The sequence below is a fragment of the Symphalangus syndactylus genome, chromosome 12 (genome assembly GCF_028878055.3).
Source record: "Symphalangus syndactylus isolate Jambi chromosome 12, NHGRI_mSymSyn1-v2.1_pri, whole genome shotgun sequence".
NCBI classification, from domain to species: Eukaryota; Metazoa; Chordata; class Mammalia; order Primates; family Hylobatidae; genus Symphalangus; species Symphalangus syndactylus.
The window spans coordinates 134,876,638-134,894,644 of NC_072441.2; the positions used below are offsets into that span (position 1 = coordinate 134,876,638).

An 18,007-nucleotide genomic window follows, 5' to 3' on the forward strand; every position below is an offset into this window, starting at 1 on the left:
GTGACCAGATCAAGAGATATTTTATAGCTCTAATGGAGAGTTTGTGAAGGAGTTAACAATAGATGCATAGATAGCTGGGTATGGTGCCTCACATCTGTAGTACCAGCCACTGAGGGGCTGAAGCGGGAGGATCACTTGAGCCCATCTCTAAAAATAAAAAATAAACAATGGATGCATAGATCATTAAGCAAATAAAAATAGATAATTTTTTGACTCTAGAAAAAATGTTATTCAATAAAGTGAATATAATCTTAGTGTAGTATATACTTCAACTGTAAAAATATTCTAGTTATATTACTATAAACCCTTGCTAGTCATTCAACAAACCAGGAAATTCTGCAGCCTGGCCAAGAGTCCACTGGTAGACACAAAAGAGACAGACAAAGCATAAATTCATGGAAAGAATAGAGATGGGACTTTGATAGTGTTCAGCCTCAACGTTAACTCCCTCCTGGCTCCAACCTTCACTTTCCCAATAAAGAATGTAGAATCCCAGACTGGTATCTCCAGTTCTGTGCTTTTCTGGAATCTTGTAATTGCTCACTGGACAATTCTTCTTGCCTATTGCCACTTGAAGCGTAATCTAGCTCTTTCTCTCTCTCGGTCTTTCTCTCTTGCGCGCGCGCGCACACACACACACACACTCCTAACTTATCCTCTTCCTCACCCTTTCCCAAACCAACTCATCACACCTTCTCCACTTTCAGCACTGGCTCAATGGCACCACTACTTTTCCAGTCTTCCATGTGGCTTTCCACTCCTCCATTCCCTATAGCTGGTCTGCATTTAGCTGGCTTCTAAAGGTCCTGCCCTGTCTCCAGCTGTAATCTAGTTCATTGCTTATATGAACGTTATAAACCATACCATGTGACACCTATGTAAAATACCAGTACTACATCAAGATTTCTGAAATAGGCTCTGACTTGGTTACTTTTATTAATAATAATCAAATCAGTATTTGTATAGGGTTTTTAAAAAGACATTTATTGTACTTTCCTCTGATTGCTAAAGTATAAATGTTTACTGTAGAAATTTTGGAAAAGCTGGGCGCAATTGCTCACATCTGTAATCCCAGCACTCTGGGAGGCTGAGGCAGGAGGATCACTTGAGCCCAGGATTTCCAGATCACCCTGGGAAACATGGTGAGACTCCATCTCTACAAAAAATTTTTTAAAAATTAGCCAGGCCTGATGGTGTGTACCTGTAGTCCCAGATACTTTGGAGGCTGAGGTGGGAGGATTGCTTGAGCCCAGGTTACAGTGAGTTATGATCGCACCACTGCACTCCAGCCTGGGTGACAGAGCAAGACCCCATCTATTTTTTAAAAATTAAATAAATATAAAATAAACATTGTGCAGCAGATCTCTAGAACTTTTTCACCTTACACACCTAAAATTCTATACCCTTTAAACAATTCCTCTTTTCCCTCTCTCCTAGCCACTGGCAATCACCATTCTACTTTCTGTTTCTTAGACTTTGATTGCTTTACATACTTCATACGAATGGAAACATGCAGTATTTGTCTTTTTGGGGGGTTGTGCTCACTTTTAAGGCTTTTGATACCTAGTACTACACTGACCTCCAGAAAGGCTGTTAACGATTTACAGTTTGACTGGAAGCGTGTGTCCATCTGGGCTGAGTTCATTGCTTGCTTAGCATCTATCAGTTGTTTCAATTCCTGCCAGTTTGATAGAGGAACAAATAGTGGACCCAAACAGGGTTTTACTTTGGATGAGGCCATTGTCCTATGAGAATCCTGGCTGAAATACTTGCTCCAGCACTTAGGAGCTGTGCGACCCGGGACAACTCACTTTTCAGTGCTTCTGTTCCCTTATGTGTAAATGGGGATAATAATATACACGTATATATTATACACACTTATTATGAGGAATTAGTTAATAAATGTGAAGCTGTAAGAACAGTGCCTGGAATATAGTAAGCCCAAATGTAAGGTAGCTATTATCATTTTTGTCAATCCTTGCTAATGTAATACATGGAAAATTACAGCCAGCTATTTTAATTTACATCTCCTCGGTAATCAGTTGAACGTGAATGTTCTCTGTATTTATACTGGCTATTGGTACTTCTGTCAAGGGTTCCTTTTTCAAAGCACTGTGGCAAACGGGATCTCGATCCTCCCAATAAACTCATGAATGAAGAAGGTGGCAATCATCAATCCCCACTTTTCGAATTAAGAAATTGAAGCTTGGAATTCGAATTCTGAGCAATTCCAATTCCAGGATTCAGATCTCACCCTCTAAAACCTAGTAGCTGTTGCTGAAAATATAACGGGAAAAAGCTTTTGTTAGCCGTAAACACCACCCACCCCGACGTGGCTCCGCCCCTGCCCCGCCCCGGCACCGGCTTGCCCCGCCCCGCCCTCTACGCGGTTTCCCAGACATCCTCTCTGCGCACGCGCGGCCGCTCTTGTGTGTAGAAGCCTCCTGGCGCTCGGCCCTCCGCCCTTCCCCCCGGCGCGCGGTCCCGCCCAGGACGAGCGGCGGCAGGCGCGCAGCGCTGGGTCCAGTGGTGCGGAGAAGGCGAGGATTACCCTCCCGGAGGCGTTGTCTGCGACTTGGCGGAGGCTCCAACTTCCAGCGGCCCGGTCGGGAAAGGTACAGACTCCCGAGCCCCTCGGTCGGCGGCTCCCGCGGCCGCCATTTTCCTCCAGGAGAGAGAAGAGGGCAGGAGGCGGGGGCCGCCCCCTGGGGCCGGGCGGGCCGGGGCGGGGTCGGGGGGCCGGGCGGGCCGGGGTGGGCCCGGCTGGCGATGGGGCCCGGCCCGCTGACCTGAGGAGCCGCTGCTGCGGCAGAGTTAGGCCGGCCGCGGTGGGAAGACCCTGGGCGCCCTCTGGGTCTCAGCGTCCCATTAGGACGGTTCCGCGCTGGGTGCCGCACGCCGCAGAGTGGGCAACGCTTTCACAGGGGACTTCGCATTTCACCCGCACACAGCAGCTCCTGGAGGGAGGCCAGGAAGACACTGTTAACCCATTTTGCAGACAGAAAACTAAGGCTCAGAGTGGGGAGGAGACTTGTCCAGGGACACCCAGCGAGGTTGTGGCGTTGGGACTCGGTTCCTACTCCGCCACATCCAGCGCCCTTGCCACCAGACCACTCTGCCTCACCTGGCAAAGGATGGGGCGGAGCTAAAGGATTAGAGGAGTAACTGGCAGGGTATTTTTTGTTTTGTTTTTAAGATCCGCCTCTTTGTGTACCACCCAGATCAGAGCCTCCTAAGAAATATCCAGAAGTCAAGCCATGGATCCACCTGCACGTAAAGAAAAAACCAAAGTTAAAGAATCTGTCAGCAGAGTTGAGAAGGCCAAACAGAAATCAGCCCAGCAGGAGCTGAAGCAGAGACAAAGAGCAGAGGTGAGATTAAGGCGGAGGCTCTGTATGCCTGTAGTCTGCTGGTGATGATGCTGGAGTAGAGAAACAGCAGAAAGGAGAACTGCCAGCGAGCCCTACTTGCCTCCAGGCAGGATGGGTGTTCTCCCAGATTTAGAAGGGAGAACACTGAGGTTCAGAATGGTGAGGTGGCAGCCCAGAATCACATGCCAAGTTAGTGTCAGAACCCCAGTCTGGTGCGGAGCTTTTGTTGTAGAGACCCAAGGGAAGGAAGAAAGGAAAAAAAATGATATGTAAGGGGAAAGAAGGGGTCAGAATGAGAGAGAGCACGCAAGTGTCAGACACCCCCAGTACAGATGTTCTGGATTTGGTGCGGAAAGTAGCCACTCATGCCAGGTAGAGGCCCAAGCTTTAAACTCACCAGTGCGTTCCTTTGTTCTCTCAACGATTACAATCAACTTGAGAATAAAAAGCTTTAAACTTTACCCTGCCAATATTGAGCCACATACAGACATGAGTATTTTATTTTAGTATTTAATGTCAGGGAAAATCTTGCTGGTCTCTTTTTCCCTCTTTGTTTTGTCTGCTTTCTTCATTTCCTGTCTTACATCCTTTTACCTCCCCATGGACAACTACTTTTTTTTTTTACACTTTTACATTCAAATATGTTAATAGATATCCTTGAACAATATACAATAGTATTTTAAATTTTTACATTAATATTCCTGCATTTTATTTTGCATTTTGCTTACATTATGTTTTTTAGAACTATTCATGCCAATATAAGAATCTAGTTTATTCTCATTAATTTTTATAATAGTCTATTTTATGCATCCATTTTACTTAGTATATTTATTCATTCTTACAGGGATGCACATTTAAATTATGTATAGTATTTTTTGCTATTACAAACATTGCTGTAGTGAAAAGCTTTTAGGTGTCTCTTTTGGCACCTGCCTTAGAATTTCTATAGGGTATTTAACTAGAAAAATTACTGGGTACATTCTCAATTTTACTAGACATTGCCACATTGCTTTTTTTTTTTGAGATGGAGTCTCTTTATTTTTTATTATACTTTAAGTTCTAGGGTACATGTGCATAACATGCAGGTTTGTTACATACGTATACGTGTGCCATGTTGGTGTGCTGCACCCATTAACTTGTCATTTACATTAGGTATATCTCCTAATGCTTTCCCTCCCCCCTCCCCCTACCCCACAACAGGCCCTGGTGTGTGATGTTCCCCTTCCTGTGTCCAAGTGTTCTCATTGTTCACTTCCCACCTATGAGTGAGAACATGCGGTGTTTGGTTTTTTGTTCTTACGATAGTTTGCTGAGAATGATGGTTTCCAGCTTCATCCATGTCCCTACAAAGGACATGAACTCATCCTTTTTTATGGCTGCATAGTATTCCATGGTGTATATGTGCCACATTTTCTTAATCCAGTCTATCATTGATGGACATTTGGGTTGGTTCCAAGTCTTTGCTATTGTGAATAGTGCTGCAATAAACATACGTGTGCATGTGCCTTTATAGCAGCATGATTTATAATCCTTTGGGTATACACCCAGTAATGGGATGGCTGGGTCAAATGGTATTTCTAGTTCTAGATCCTTGAGGAATCACCACATTGTCTTCCATAATGGTTGAACTAGTTTACAGTCCCACCAACAGTGTAAAAGTGTTCCTATTTCTCCACATCCTCTCCAGCACCTGTTGTTTCCTGACTTTTTAATGATCGCCATTCTAACTGGTGTGAGATGGTATCTCATTGTGGTTTTGATTTGCATTTCTTTGATGATGAGTCTCTTTTTTTTGAGATGGAGTCTTGCTCTGTCACCCAGGCTGGAGTGCAGTGGCGCGATCTCAGTTCACTGCAACCTCTGCCTCCCCTGTGCAAGCAATTCTCCTGCCTCAGCCTCCTGAGTAGCTGGGATTACAGGCGTGCACCACTGCCTTGGCCTCCCATAGTGCTGGGATTATAGACGTGAGCCACTGCACTCAGCCGATATTGTCAACTTTTAATTTTTGTTAATCTGATTCATTCATTAAATATTGGCCAGGTGCAGTGGCTCATGCCTGTAATCACAGCACTTTGGGAGTCCGAGGCAGGCGGATCATGAGATCAAGAGATTGAGACCATCCTGGCCAACATGGTGAAACCCTGTCTCTACTAAAAATACAAAAATTAGCTGGGTATGGTGGCGTGCGCCTGTAGTCCCAGCTACTCGGGAGGCTGAGGCAGGAGAATTGCTTGAACCCAGGAGATGGAGGTTGCCGAGATTGTGCCACTGCATTCTAGCCTGGGTGACAGAGCTAGACTCTGTCTAAAAAAAAAAAAAAATTGAACTGCTAGTATATGCCAGGCACTGTTCTAGGAATTTGAGTCACATGATGACAAAGCAGAAAAGAATCCTTGCCTTCATGGATCTTGCATTCCAGCAAGGGGAGGCAGTAAACATAATAAGTAAACTTACTAGTGCATTTGAAGTTAATCTGTAAACTGAAATCTACCTTTGGGTTAAGGCAGACCACCTGAGAGCTGTGGTCCTTTACCTTCCCATTCCCACCTGGATCTGGGTCCTCAGATGATGTGTATTGTGCTTTGGTGAACAGTATGAGGGTTGCTATAAGAAACAGCCCTGAAGCAGGAGAACAGAAGCTACAGATAAGAAAACCATTGACCAGAGAAATGGCGATACAGCCAAGGGAGCTCTCGCTGGAGCAACAGAGCTATCTACACTTCCGTGTACAGCAACTGCTCTGGGAAATGGAGAACCAGTTGCCAGCCCATATGTGGTTACCTCACACCTATCAAAATTGACTGTGGAGAGCACCCCCAATTTGGAAAACCAAATGAAAATGGAGTATCTCTGTTCAGAATGAAAATTTTGAAGAAATTATAAATTTACCCATTGGATCGAAACCATCCAGATTAGATGTCACTAACAGTAAGAGCCCAGAAATTCCTTTGAATCCAGTTTTGGCCTTTGATGATGAAGGGACGCTTGGGCCCCTGTCTCAGGTAGATGGTGTTCAAACACAACAGACTGCACAAGTTAAATGCGTATTTTTTCTGAAGAACCAAAGTCAAAATTTAATGAGAATTTCTATAATTAATGGAATTCCTTTCATGCTATAAAAGAGCATCCCCTCTTCCAGTTTTCTAAAGATTTCTTGACCATCATTTTGAAAAGATTTATTTAAACTAGCTAAAGACAACAGACAGGATAGCTTTCCTAATAATTTTCATCAGTAGAAAAAAAATACTCCTCATTCTTCAGTACTTTAAAATGGCTTTTTCCAGTGTGCTCCTTCTTAGCAAATTAGTATTTTTCTGCATTATTTAAAAGACAAGAGCATTTGGCTATAAAATGATTGACCAGGATTGACTAGGCATGATTTTTTTTCACATAAATAGTTTGGTCTTAAAGCTTAACAGCTTAAAATTGGCAAAAAAAACTTTTGCCTTTTACCATGTAATACTTGAAAAGTAAGTAACTCTTTGCTACAAGTAGAATGAATAGGGAAAAAGTTTAAGCCTGTTTTTTAAAAAATATTGTAAAGAGCTCTATTTGTAGAGGCAAATTATAGGCAGATTACCAGTTTCTTATAAATACAAACTTGTACATGGACATTCTGCAAACCCAGCTGTCACATTCTTGCAACTACTTTTGCAAAAGCATACTAAAAGGTTTTAAAATGTGAAAAAACATTATTTTTTCAGAGCAAGAAAATAGTTTACTGTTGTCTTAATGTATAAAGTTTTTCCAGATAAACTAATCAAATAAATTAGAACAATGTGACAACATTGCAAATTTGTCATTAGATGCATTCCTTCTAATGTTACCAGGGGAGGATGTTACTGATGATTCAAGGCTGTTTCTGAAGTCTGTATGTTGCTACTGTCCCCAGTGATGGTGGGACTTACCTCTGTCCTACTTGATCACAAATTATGTTAGGGGGAAATAAAGATTTAATATTTCATTAAATAAAAAAGAAATTTGGTTTTGCTCATTTAAGAGCAACAAGAAAATGGTGGCGTGTTGACTGTGTTTGGCCACAGGGCACGGACCTTCATGGAAGTCCTCGCTCCGCATGGCATCCGCCAGCTTTTCGCCTTTCATTCTTATTCTTCACTTTTGCTGCTGAGCCTAGCTGTACAAATTTTGCGCTTTCATTTGCTAATGTAAATGCAATTTATTTTACCATTTTAGAGACTACTAATGATTAAATGTAGGAGAGGGCACACATGTTTTTATGTGGAGTGTTAAAAAAGATAAATTTATACCACTGTAATGTGCTGGATTTATTAAAAGAGATTGGTTAAACTGCTAGGTTGAATGAGAGACTTCCTCTATGGTACTCTTTTTTTTTTTTTTAATCCAAGTATATTGTCTTTAGTAACAGCTTGTAACTTGTTAAAACATTAATTTGGGGTTTTTCCCTATTCTTAGTTGTCTGTACACATAGTAATTATGTTAAAATCCGTTTTAAAAAAAAACAGCCCTATGAAACTGTCCTCTGTGCATATTGTAAGGATAGATGTTGTGGACGTTGTTCATGCCCTTATTGACACCCTTCTGTAAAGTTCTACAGGTTAAATTTCTTTGTCTGACTTCAAATCTCAGCTCCTCCATAAATCCCAGTTCTTTCCATGTGACGTTGGACAAGATACTTAACCTCTCTGAACCCCTAGTTCATCAGTTCCTCCTTGGTAAAATGAGGAGAACATCTACCTCAGAAGACCATTAAAAGGAATAGAAATACCACGTGTAAAGCCTGTAGTGCAGTACTTGGCAGAGGAAGCATTTGATAAATAGCAGTGATTATGATCAGGAATAATCTTGTGTTTCCAAGCAGGCAGCCTGCTCTTATTGTGTGGACCCTAAATTGAACAACTGCTGAGTTCCTGTTGACCTGCTGAAATGCAACGTTGCTGCACTCAAGCAGCAGCTGGCCCCATGCAGCTCTTGAGATGTGCTAGGACCGAGCCAAGCCTACACATGCATAGCCACATGTAGTCCTCACACCAGGGCTCCAAAGCAGGAGTTATTGTGACTCCCATTTAACCTTGGTTAATCCAATATGTCAAATATATGGCCTTGTGAGGTAGGCAGTATTATCCTCACTTTAAAGTGATGTGAGTAGAGTCCTGTAGTTAAAGAGGGGCAGGCCTGTGGTCTAAACATCTTCTGACCTTTGTCTGTTGTTTTTTGCCTTGCCCCCCTACAGCTGCCTTGCTGTTTTTTTCTGTTTGGTTGGTTGGTGTTTTTGTTTTGTTTTGAGACGGAGTCTCGCTCTGTCACCCAGGCTGGAGTGCAGTGGCACAATCTCGACTCAGTGCAACCTCTGCCTCCCAGGTTCAAGCAATTCTCCTGTATCAGCCTCCCGAGTAGCTGGGATTACAGGCATCCGCCACCATGCCTGGCTAATTTTGTATTTTTAGTAGAGATGGATTTTCACCATGTTGGTCAGGCTGGTCTCGAACTCCTGACCTCAAGTGATCCGGACACCTCAGCCTCCCAAAGTCCTGGGATTACACGTCTGAGCCGCCGCACCCATCCTGTTTTTTTTGTTTTGTTTTGTTTTTAATCTTTATTGCCTGGAATGTAATGCAACAAGACCCTTTGTGGGGAGGAAGAGACAGTTTCTATTCAATTCTGCAGACGCCAGGTTCCAGAAAGTTAGATGTGAAGATGCCAGATTCCAGAAAGTTAGATTGTGGGGAGGAAGAGACAGTTTCTATTCAATTCTGCAGACGGCAGATTCCAGAAAGTTAGATGTGAAGTTAGATGTGAAGAAAGTTAGATTCCAGAAGGAGAGATGTGGGAGGTGAATGGGAACGGAAGGCACATTGGCAGTGGAAGCACCGTTTGACACTTGTAGGGTGCGTTTCCTTCTTGACTGAGAGTCATTCTTTGGCCTGGACACCCTGACCCATTGTGAGTCTCCTCTTTCTCCTACCATCTTGCCTCCTTGATATGGAGGTCTCTGAGAAGCTATTTAATTTGCGTCTCAGTCCCTAGCACAGTAATGTGCAGATTACAAATTCTCAGTAAATACTTACTGAATGAAGCAAGCGGAGGTTTTCAAATATATATGTATATATGTGGGCCCGGGCACAGTGGCTCTCACCTGTAATCCCAGCACTTTGGGAGGCCAGAGCGGGCAGATCACGAGGTCAGGAGATCGAGACCATCCTGGCCAACATCGTGAAATCCCGTCTCTATTAAAATACAAAAAATTAGCCAGGCATGGTGGCACACGCCTGTAGTCCCAGCTACTCAAGAGGCTGAGGCAAGGGAATTGCTTGAACCAGGAGGCGGAGGGCGCAATGAGCGAGATCGGGTCACTGCACTCCAGCCTGGTGACAGAGCAAGACTCTGCTCACAAAAAAAATGTGTGTGTGTGTGTGTGTGTGTGTGTGTGTTAAAAGTATATTTATATAATGTGTGTGTGGGGCTTAAGAATAAAACACCCAACTATAGAACATGACCAGTAACTGGGAAGCTTTGTGTACCCCTTTCCTGGTCATGTACCTCACCCTTCCCACCAGCAGTACCCTCTTTGCTGTATTTTATGCTAATCATTCTTGCTGTTCTACGTTAATTTACTGTCTGTGTACCTCTAAGTATTTTGTAGTGTAACAATATATTGTTTTGCATGTTTCTGAACTTTCATATATGTTACCATGACTGGCTGTCTTCACTCAGCATTTTTTTAACCATTCAAGTTTATTTTTATTATGGTAAAATATATATAAAATTTACCAGTTTCATCAGCCACATTCTGTGTTTCGAGAATCATTTGCAGTAGTGTTAGTAACTATTTTCATCACTGTGTAGAATTCCATTTGTCTTAAAGATGGCAGGAATCATTCAAGCTTTCCAGTCAGTTTGGATCATTTTACTTTTCCTAGGAACTTGTTTCATTTAGGTTGTCAAATGTGTTGGCACGGAGTTCATAATGTTTCATTTTCATTTCTGTTATGTCAGTAGTTAAGTCTTCCTTCTAGTTCCTAATAATGTTTATTTGTGCCCACTCCCTTTTATGTTGATCTGTCATGTCAGAGGTTTGCAAGGTTTTTTTTAGTATTTTCAAAGAACCATCTTGCAGTCTTGGTGATCCTCTCTATTGTAGGTTTGGTTGCTTTTTCATTCGTTTCTGCTCTTATTTTGTATTTTCTCTTTGTCCCACTTCTAAGTTTTCATTTTTTCCCCCTTCCTTGTCTCTTCAATTAATCAAGTTATAGCTCGTCTACACACACACACTCTGTCTTTCATTTTTTTCTTCTACAAATTAGGAAGTTTTGTGATCTGTTTCTGTTCTTAGTGGGTGGATTAATTAAGGATAAAGAAAGATGAGGAATAAGGTGTAGTTACCCTGCCTTTCACCTGAGGATGTCTCTTGCCATCTTCTTTCCAGCACCACTGCCTGCTATAGACGATATTCCCACGACCTCCTTTCTGGACTGTTGTAACAGATGCCTCCTAAAAGCACAGATAGAATCACATTGCTTATGGCTGGGCACAGTGGCTCACGCCTGTAATCCCAGCACTTTGGGAGGCCGAGGCGGGAGGATCACATGAGGCCAGGAGTTGGAGACCAGTCTGGCCAACATGGTGAAACCTTGTCTCTACTAAAAATACAAAACTTAGCCGGGTTTGGTGGCGGGCACCTGTAATCCCAGCTACTTGGAAGGCTGATGCAGGAGAATTGCTTGAACTTGGGAGGCAGAGGTTGCAGTGAGCTGAGATCATGCCACTGCACTGCAGCCTGGACAACAGAGCAAGACTCTGTCTGAAATATATATATATAGCATATATATATATATATACATACATAGCTTATATATAAGCTACAGATACATACATAGCTTATATATAAGCTACAGATACATACATAGCTTATATATAAGCTACAGATACATACATAGCTTATATATAAGCTACAGATACATACATAGCTTATATATAAGCTATAGATACATACATATATATCTATATATATAGGCTTATAGATATAGGCTATATATACTATATAGTATATATACTATTAGTAGTATATACTTTGGGAGGCCAAGGTGGGAGAGTCTGTCATGTCAGAGGTTTGCAAGTATACCATATACTATATATAGTATATATACACTATTAGTATATATAGCTCTATAGTGTATATAGTATATATATACAGTATATATATAAGCTATATACACTATAGAGCTATATATACTATACAGTATATATGCCATTATTATATATATGTATACACTTTGGGAGGCTGAGGCGGGAGGATCTGTCATGTCAGAGGTTTGCAAGTATAGTGTATGTATATTAGTATATATAAGCTATATATAGTATATATAGCTTATATATTATATATATATACTCATAACATATAAACTATATGTACTATACATAGTATATATATACTATATATATATTCACATTGCTCCCCTGCACACTTATCTTTGCTGGCTCTCCAGAATCTGCCAGATAAAATCCAGATTCCTTGGCATGACATTTAAGACCCCAACATAATTTTCTTGCTTTCTTCAGCTCCCCAACCCCTACTCTATAATATCCTTTATATTGGCATACTTGAAGTTTCCAGAACAGACTCTATACTTTTCCATTACATTTATTTACGCATAATATTCTCCCCCACCACCCATCATGTCCCATGATAGATTTTAAGCTGAGATGGCCAATTTGCAGCCTTACAGAAGTAGACCAGAAGATTATTTGTGGATAAATCTGATCTTCCTATATGTAACTTCTACTTCACTGGTTCCTCAATCTGAATTGGCCACATGCTTGCTGAAGAGACTTGTTTTCTTAAGGGATCCTACTAATCCCTTAAAGACCAAATCAAGCCACCTGCATCACTGCTGCTTTCTTGATTCTCCAGATGGAACTAATATCTAACTTTCCTATTCCCAGAGCACTGTCCCTGCATTACCACTACTGGTGAAATTCTGGTATCTTCAGAAGGCACCACCTGTTATGTCAGAAGATGTGTTGTGCAGCTGCTTCCATTGCTAACAGATGTATCTCTTTCTCTCATTCAGATCTATGCCCTCAACAGAGTCATGACAGAACTGGAGCAGCAGCAGTTTGATGAGTTCTGTAAACAGATGCAGCCTCCTGGAGAATGAGGCCCCAGGTTCAAACCAGATGGGATCCTGAGAGCTTTGTTTGAGAGGGTGTTGCCAGTTTTAAGCTGAGATGGCCCATTTGGAGCCTTACAGAACTAGACCAGAAGACATTTGTAGATAAATCTGAACTCACTTCCTGTGTGTAACTTGTACTTCACTGGTTCCTTCAATTTGAATTGGCTGCATGCCTGCTGAAGAGACTTGTTTTCTTCTTCTAAGACAGTGGTTTTGTTTTTTAGGTTTTTAAAAAAAAAACAAAACACACACACACACACACACACAAAAAACACTTTTTCTATTGTTTGAGAAAAATCAGTGTTTCTCATGAAACTCTATATCTTCTCCAAAAATACAAATAAAATACTAATAAAATGTTCATTTGCTCATACTTTAGCAAGTGCCTAGCCGTAGAAAATGGAGTACAAAGTAATGTAATAGGTAAGAAAAGTTGAGGTGAGCAGAAGGCACCCTCTCTCCTTCAGGAGCTTGGCAGAGAGGAGAGAAAGAACATGACTGCTTCCAGTTTTCATTCTTCCTGGGGCTAAAACTTTGCAGACCCTGCTGATCTCTAGTTTGTAGGCACACAGATAGAAATATGTGACCCCTTTATTCCCAGATGAGTCACTAGTCAGGGTTAGAGGCCTGAAGCTAGGATTCCCTCACCGGTGATGTGGAGAGCTAGCAGCAGGCTTGCATCAACAGCAAGAGGGGAGTGCAGGTGCTTTTTGTTTTGGTGGCTTATCAGACCTAGAAAGGATTTATGGTGGAAATATTCAGACGTCCCTCAGAAACCAGCCACCAGCCCTCCACCATTCAACTGCCATTTTTAGGTGTAGAAATGTAAGGTTGTTTCTGCTGCTGACATTTGCATCAAGAACGGTAGTTCATACCTGAATGCTTAGCTGTAGAGTTGTTTTAATGCTGAGCAAAAGAAGAGATTGTTCTTCCAGGATATTTCATTTCCAGAAATTCCTTGGGAGTAGGGGGAGGACGACTTAAGAGAGCTGAAAAAATACCACTCAGATGGGGCAAAGAGCCAGACACTGCCACTGCTTTCCTCTAAGCTGGAAATGCTGGAAACACCTCAAGCTGTCCCTGTCTCCTCTGTCTCCCTGCTGCCTCTGAAGTCACTGAGAATACTTTTCCATTGCTCTGGCATATTTTAGGAGTAAACTGGGGAGTTAATGGGATGTTAAACATTCTACCACTGTGGAGAATGTGTTTTTAGAGCCCAAGTTATAATTAAGGATAATCTCTACATAGATTATCTCCACAAATGGTAATTAGGTTCTGTAGCATCCTGCTAAATTTGGTTGAATGGAGTTTTGTGTTTTCAGAGAAGTAGGGGGTTGGGGGGAGCTGTCCCTGTAAACATACAGAAATACTGTCGTTTGCTAAAAAGAGCAGTTTTGGAGCCAAATGACCTGGGGTACCCAACTACCAGTTATCTTCTCTGAACTGCACTTTTCCTATCTACATAATGGAATATTTTCTTCCTCTCAGGAGTGTTGTTGAGAAATAATGTATGTAATAGATACTCAGTGTCTTAGTTCACTTTGTGCTGTTATAACAAAACCTCAGATTGGGTTTGGTTTTTGTGGGTTGGTTGGTTGGTTTGTTTTTTGAAATAGGGTCTGGCTCTGTTGCCCAGGCTAGAGTGCAGTGGCATGATCTCGACTCACTGCAACCTCTGCCCCTTTGCTTTCTGGCTCAAGCCATCCTCCCACCTCAGCCTCCTGGGTAGCTGGGACCACAGGCTTGCACCACCACACATGCTAATTTTGTATTTTTTTTGTAGAGACAAGGTCTGACTTTGTTGCCCAGGCTGGTCTCAAACTCCTAGCTCAAGTGATCTACCGGCCTCAGCCTCGCAAAGTACTGGGATTACAGGGATGAGCCAACATACCTGGCCTAGACTGGGTAATTTATGAAGAACAGAGATTGGTTTCTTACAGTTCTGGAAGCTGGGATGTCCAAGGTGGAGGGGCCCACATCTGCTGAGGGCCATCTTGCTACATCATCCTGTGGCTGAAGGTGAAAGGGCAAGGGAGGAAGAAGGAGGCCAAACTTCAGCCTTTTATTAGGAACCCACTCCCAAGGTAACTAGACTACTCCAGCAATAACAGACAGCATTAATCATTCATGATGGCAGAGCCCTCATAACCTAATCATCTCTTAAAGTTTCCACCTCTTAACACTGTTGCATTGGGGATTATTTCTAACACACGAACTTTGGGGGACATATTCAAACCATAGCATTCAGAAAATGTTACTTCCCTTCCCAGACACCTTTCAGATTGTTTCATGGGAAATGTTTTCAGATTTCACATAACCAGGAAAGACATTATAATTGTCTGGAAAGATTCTTAGTTGGGAACTGCTTGTATTAACATCGCTCAGCCTTGGATATATTCTTGTCGTGGAGAAACACTCTAGTAGGGCACAAGTGGTTGTAAAATCAGTTTAGTAAATTATGACCAGCTTTTCTTTTTAATGAAATAACAAATTAGAAACTACCACATGTGGGGCCGGGCGCAGTGGCTCACGCCTGTAATCCCAGCATGTTGGGAGGCCGAGGCGGGCGGATCACGAGGTCAGGAAATCGAGACCATTTTAGCTAACAGGGTGAAACCCAGTATCTAATAAAAATACAAAAAAAATTAGTCGGGCGTGGTAGTGGGTGCCTGTAGTCCTAGCTACTCAGGAGTGTTGGGAACAAGCCCCCCAAAATCTGGCCATAAACTGGCCCCAAAACTGGCCACAAACAAAATCTGCAGCACTGTGACATGTTATGATGGTTACAACACCCACGCTGGAAGGTTGTGGGTTTACCGGAATGAGGGCAAGGAACACCTGGCCCGCCCAGGGGTGGAAAACCGCTTAAAGGCATTCTTAAGCCACAAACAATAGCATGAGTGATACGTGCCTTAAGGACATGCTCCTGCTGCAGTTAACTAGTCCAACCTATTCCTTTAATTCGGCCCATCCCTTCATTTCCTATAAGGGATACTGTTAGTTAATTTAATATCTATAGAAACAATGCTAATGACTGGCTTGCTGTTAATAAATACGTGGGTAAATCTCTGTTCAAGGCTGTCAGCTCTGAAGGCTGTGAGACCCCTGATTTCCCACTTCACACCTCTATATTTCTGTGTGTGTGTCTTTAATTCCTCTAGTGCCGCTGGGTTAGGGTCTCCCCGACCAAGCTGGTCTCAGCACAGGAGGCTGAGGCAGGAGAATGGCGTGAACTCGCGAGGTGGAATTTGCAGTGAGTGGAGATCGTGCCACCGCACTCCAGCCTGGGCGACGGAGCGAGACTCAAAACAAAACAACAAACAAAACTACCACGTGGTAAGGATATTGTTTGGTGAAACTTTTGTTTTAGGCTTATATACACTTGAATGTGTATACTGCATTTGATGTAAAAATTATTCCTTACTGTGGGTTGTGGTAAAAAAAAAAAAAAAAAAAATCAAGATACAAGAGGATGCCTGAACCAAGACAGCAATGGGTCATCTTTGTATTCCCCCTTCCTGTTCTTTTAAGTCACCTTTAAGTCAGGATCTTGCTCTGTCACCCAGGCTGGAGTGCAAGTGGTACAGTCGTGGCTCACTGCAGCCTTGAACTCCTGGGCTCAAGCAATCCTCCTACCTCAGCCTCCCGAGTAGCTAGGAATACAGATGTGTTCCACCACACCCAGCTAATTTTTTAAAATTTTTTTGTAAAGATGGGGAATCGCCACATTGCCTAGGCTGGTCTCAAACTCCTGGCCTCCCAAATGCTGAGATTACAGGCATGAGCCACCATACCTGGCCTTTTATTCACATTTTAGAAGGAAAAAGATTTATCTTCTACCTCTAAGAAATACCAGCGTAAGGGGTCCAGAGGCCATTGTGTCCATAATTGGAATAACACTGAATGCTAAGGGTCTTATAAGCATAGTCAAAGAAAACTAGGAACACATCATCTCTGCTTACCTGCCCAGAATTCCCTCATCCTGATGTGGTCCATCCCCAGTTTCTCAAAGGTACAGAGATATTTTTGAAGCTTTACATCTAAAACCAATAATGACAACACTGACTTTGGAAGTCAAGCTGTCTGGGTTTGACTCTAAGATCCACTACTTGGTGATTGTGTGGGCAAGTGTTAATCTCCCTAAGTCAATAATTTTTTTTTTTTTTTTGAGATGGAGTCTTGCTCTGTCACTCAGGCCAGAGTGCAGTGGTGCTATCTTGGCTCTGCCTCCTGGGTTCAGGCAATTCTCCTGTCTCAGCCTCGCGAGCAGCCGGGATTACAGGCGCCCGCCACCACGCCTGACTAATTTTTGTATTTTTAATAGATACAGGGTTTCACTATGTTGGTCAGGCTGGTCTCAAACTCCTGATCTTAAGTGATCCACCCACCTCAGCCTCCCAAAGTGCTGGAATTGCAGGCGCGAGCCACCGTGCCCAGCCGTTAAGTCAATAATTCTTAAGTGTTTTGGTCTCAGAGCTCTTATATACTCTAAAAATTGTTGTATGTATCACATTTGCTTTATTAGAAGTTAAAAGTTTAAAAAATATTTACTAATTCATTTAAAAGTGATAACCCATAAAAAACATAAATAACATTTTTGTGAAAAAATTTCAAAAATAATCATTTAGTGAGAAGAGTGGCATCGTTTTACATTTTTGCAAATCTCTTTAATATCCAGCATAATGGGAAAAAGCTGAATTCTCCTATCTGCTTCTGTATACTGGATTCTCATCTTGTTTTGGTTGAAATATATGAAGAAAATGCAGCCTCACATTGATATGTAGTTAGAAAAGGGAGGAGTATTTTAATAGCCTTTTATGATCATTGTAGATAATCTTTAATACTATACCAAAACTCAGCAAGTGGTGGTTTCTTAAAGGTTAGTTGCAATATAGAATCTGATAGCATGTCAGTGATCTTTTTGTACTTCATTAAAATCCTTTGGTCTTTGCATCTTTCCCTATGAACAGATCTTTCACCCATGCATGATTTTGTAACATCATGCACTGATCATTTAGAAAATGTTGGTTCACCAAGTTATACGGATTTTCCAAATGTTACCACATTGCATTACACAATGTCAGAAATATTTATTCATTAATATCCCCACTGATCTCACCAGAAAAGTCTGAGTATTGGAAAAGTGTCAAACACACAGTGACAGTGAGTTTGGATACAAGTTTTCCAAAATTCTACTTTTCACTTGGAAGCTCAAATTTTATCCTTGGCAACAAAAACTATTTCTTGAAGCAACAGGCTCTCTCTGTTTATATTTTCAGAAAGACAAGTCTGAGCAACCCTAGTCTGTCAATCGTCCTTTGGTGTTTCATAAGAAAAGAAGCGAGTTCAGCTCAAACTCAAACCAGTGCTTTTCCTCCAGAAAACCATCATCACTGCAGTATGCAGCAGGAATGTTCTATGTGTGCTTTCCATTTCATTCCACAGAATATTAAAAAGATGTGTACTTGGACAGGCACGGTGGCT

At 42.0% G+C, this 18,007-nt stretch overlaps 2 protein-coding genes across 3 annotated transcripts in view; one reads left to right on the top strand and one right to left on the bottom strand.

Annotated features, from left to right (window-relative positions):
- The window catches only part of ERMAP (erythroblast membrane associated protein (Scianna blood group)), a 28,580-nt gene extending 25,885 nt beyond the window's left edge, over positions 1 to 2,695 (bottom strand). The window contains exon 1 of the mRNA XM_055255442.2: positions 2,552 to 2,695. The gene's annotated coding sequence lies outside the window, so the exon portion shown is untranslated. The remainder of the gene's footprint in view (positions 1 to 2,551) is intronic.
- On the top strand, positions 2,406 to 12,884 carry SVBP (small vasohibin binding protein). 2 transcript variants are annotated; one of them, XM_055255450.2, is made up of 3 exons: positions 2,406 to 2,615; positions 3,222 to 3,371; positions 12,422 to 12,884. In XM_055255450.2, exons 2-3 carry the CDS (start codon positions 3,258 to 3,260, stop codon positions 12,506 to 12,508), a joined length of 201 nt encoding a protein of 66 aa, XP_055111425.1. In that variant the 5' UTR covers positions 2,406 to 2,615; positions 3,222 to 3,257; the 3' UTR covers positions 12,509 to 12,884. The 2 variants fall into 2 exon arrangements, with proteins under 2 accessions (XP_055111425.1, XP_063483840.1); XM_063627770.1 differs by having other exon boundaries at positions 2,411 to 2,615; positions 3,197 to 3,371.
- The last annotated feature ends 5,123 nt before the right edge of the window (positions 12,885 to 18,007 follow it).

Excerpts from the sequence above, each read along its gene's own strand:
- SVBP (XM_055255450.2), top strand. The coding sequence starts at position 3,258 with ATGGATCCACCTGCACGTAAAGAAAAAACCAAAGTTAAAGAATCTGTC. Across the intron at positions 3,372-12,421 it reads AGCAGAGACAAAGAGCAGAG|ATCTATGCCCTCAACAGAGT; the intron begins GTGAGATTAAGG and ends TCTCTCATTCAG.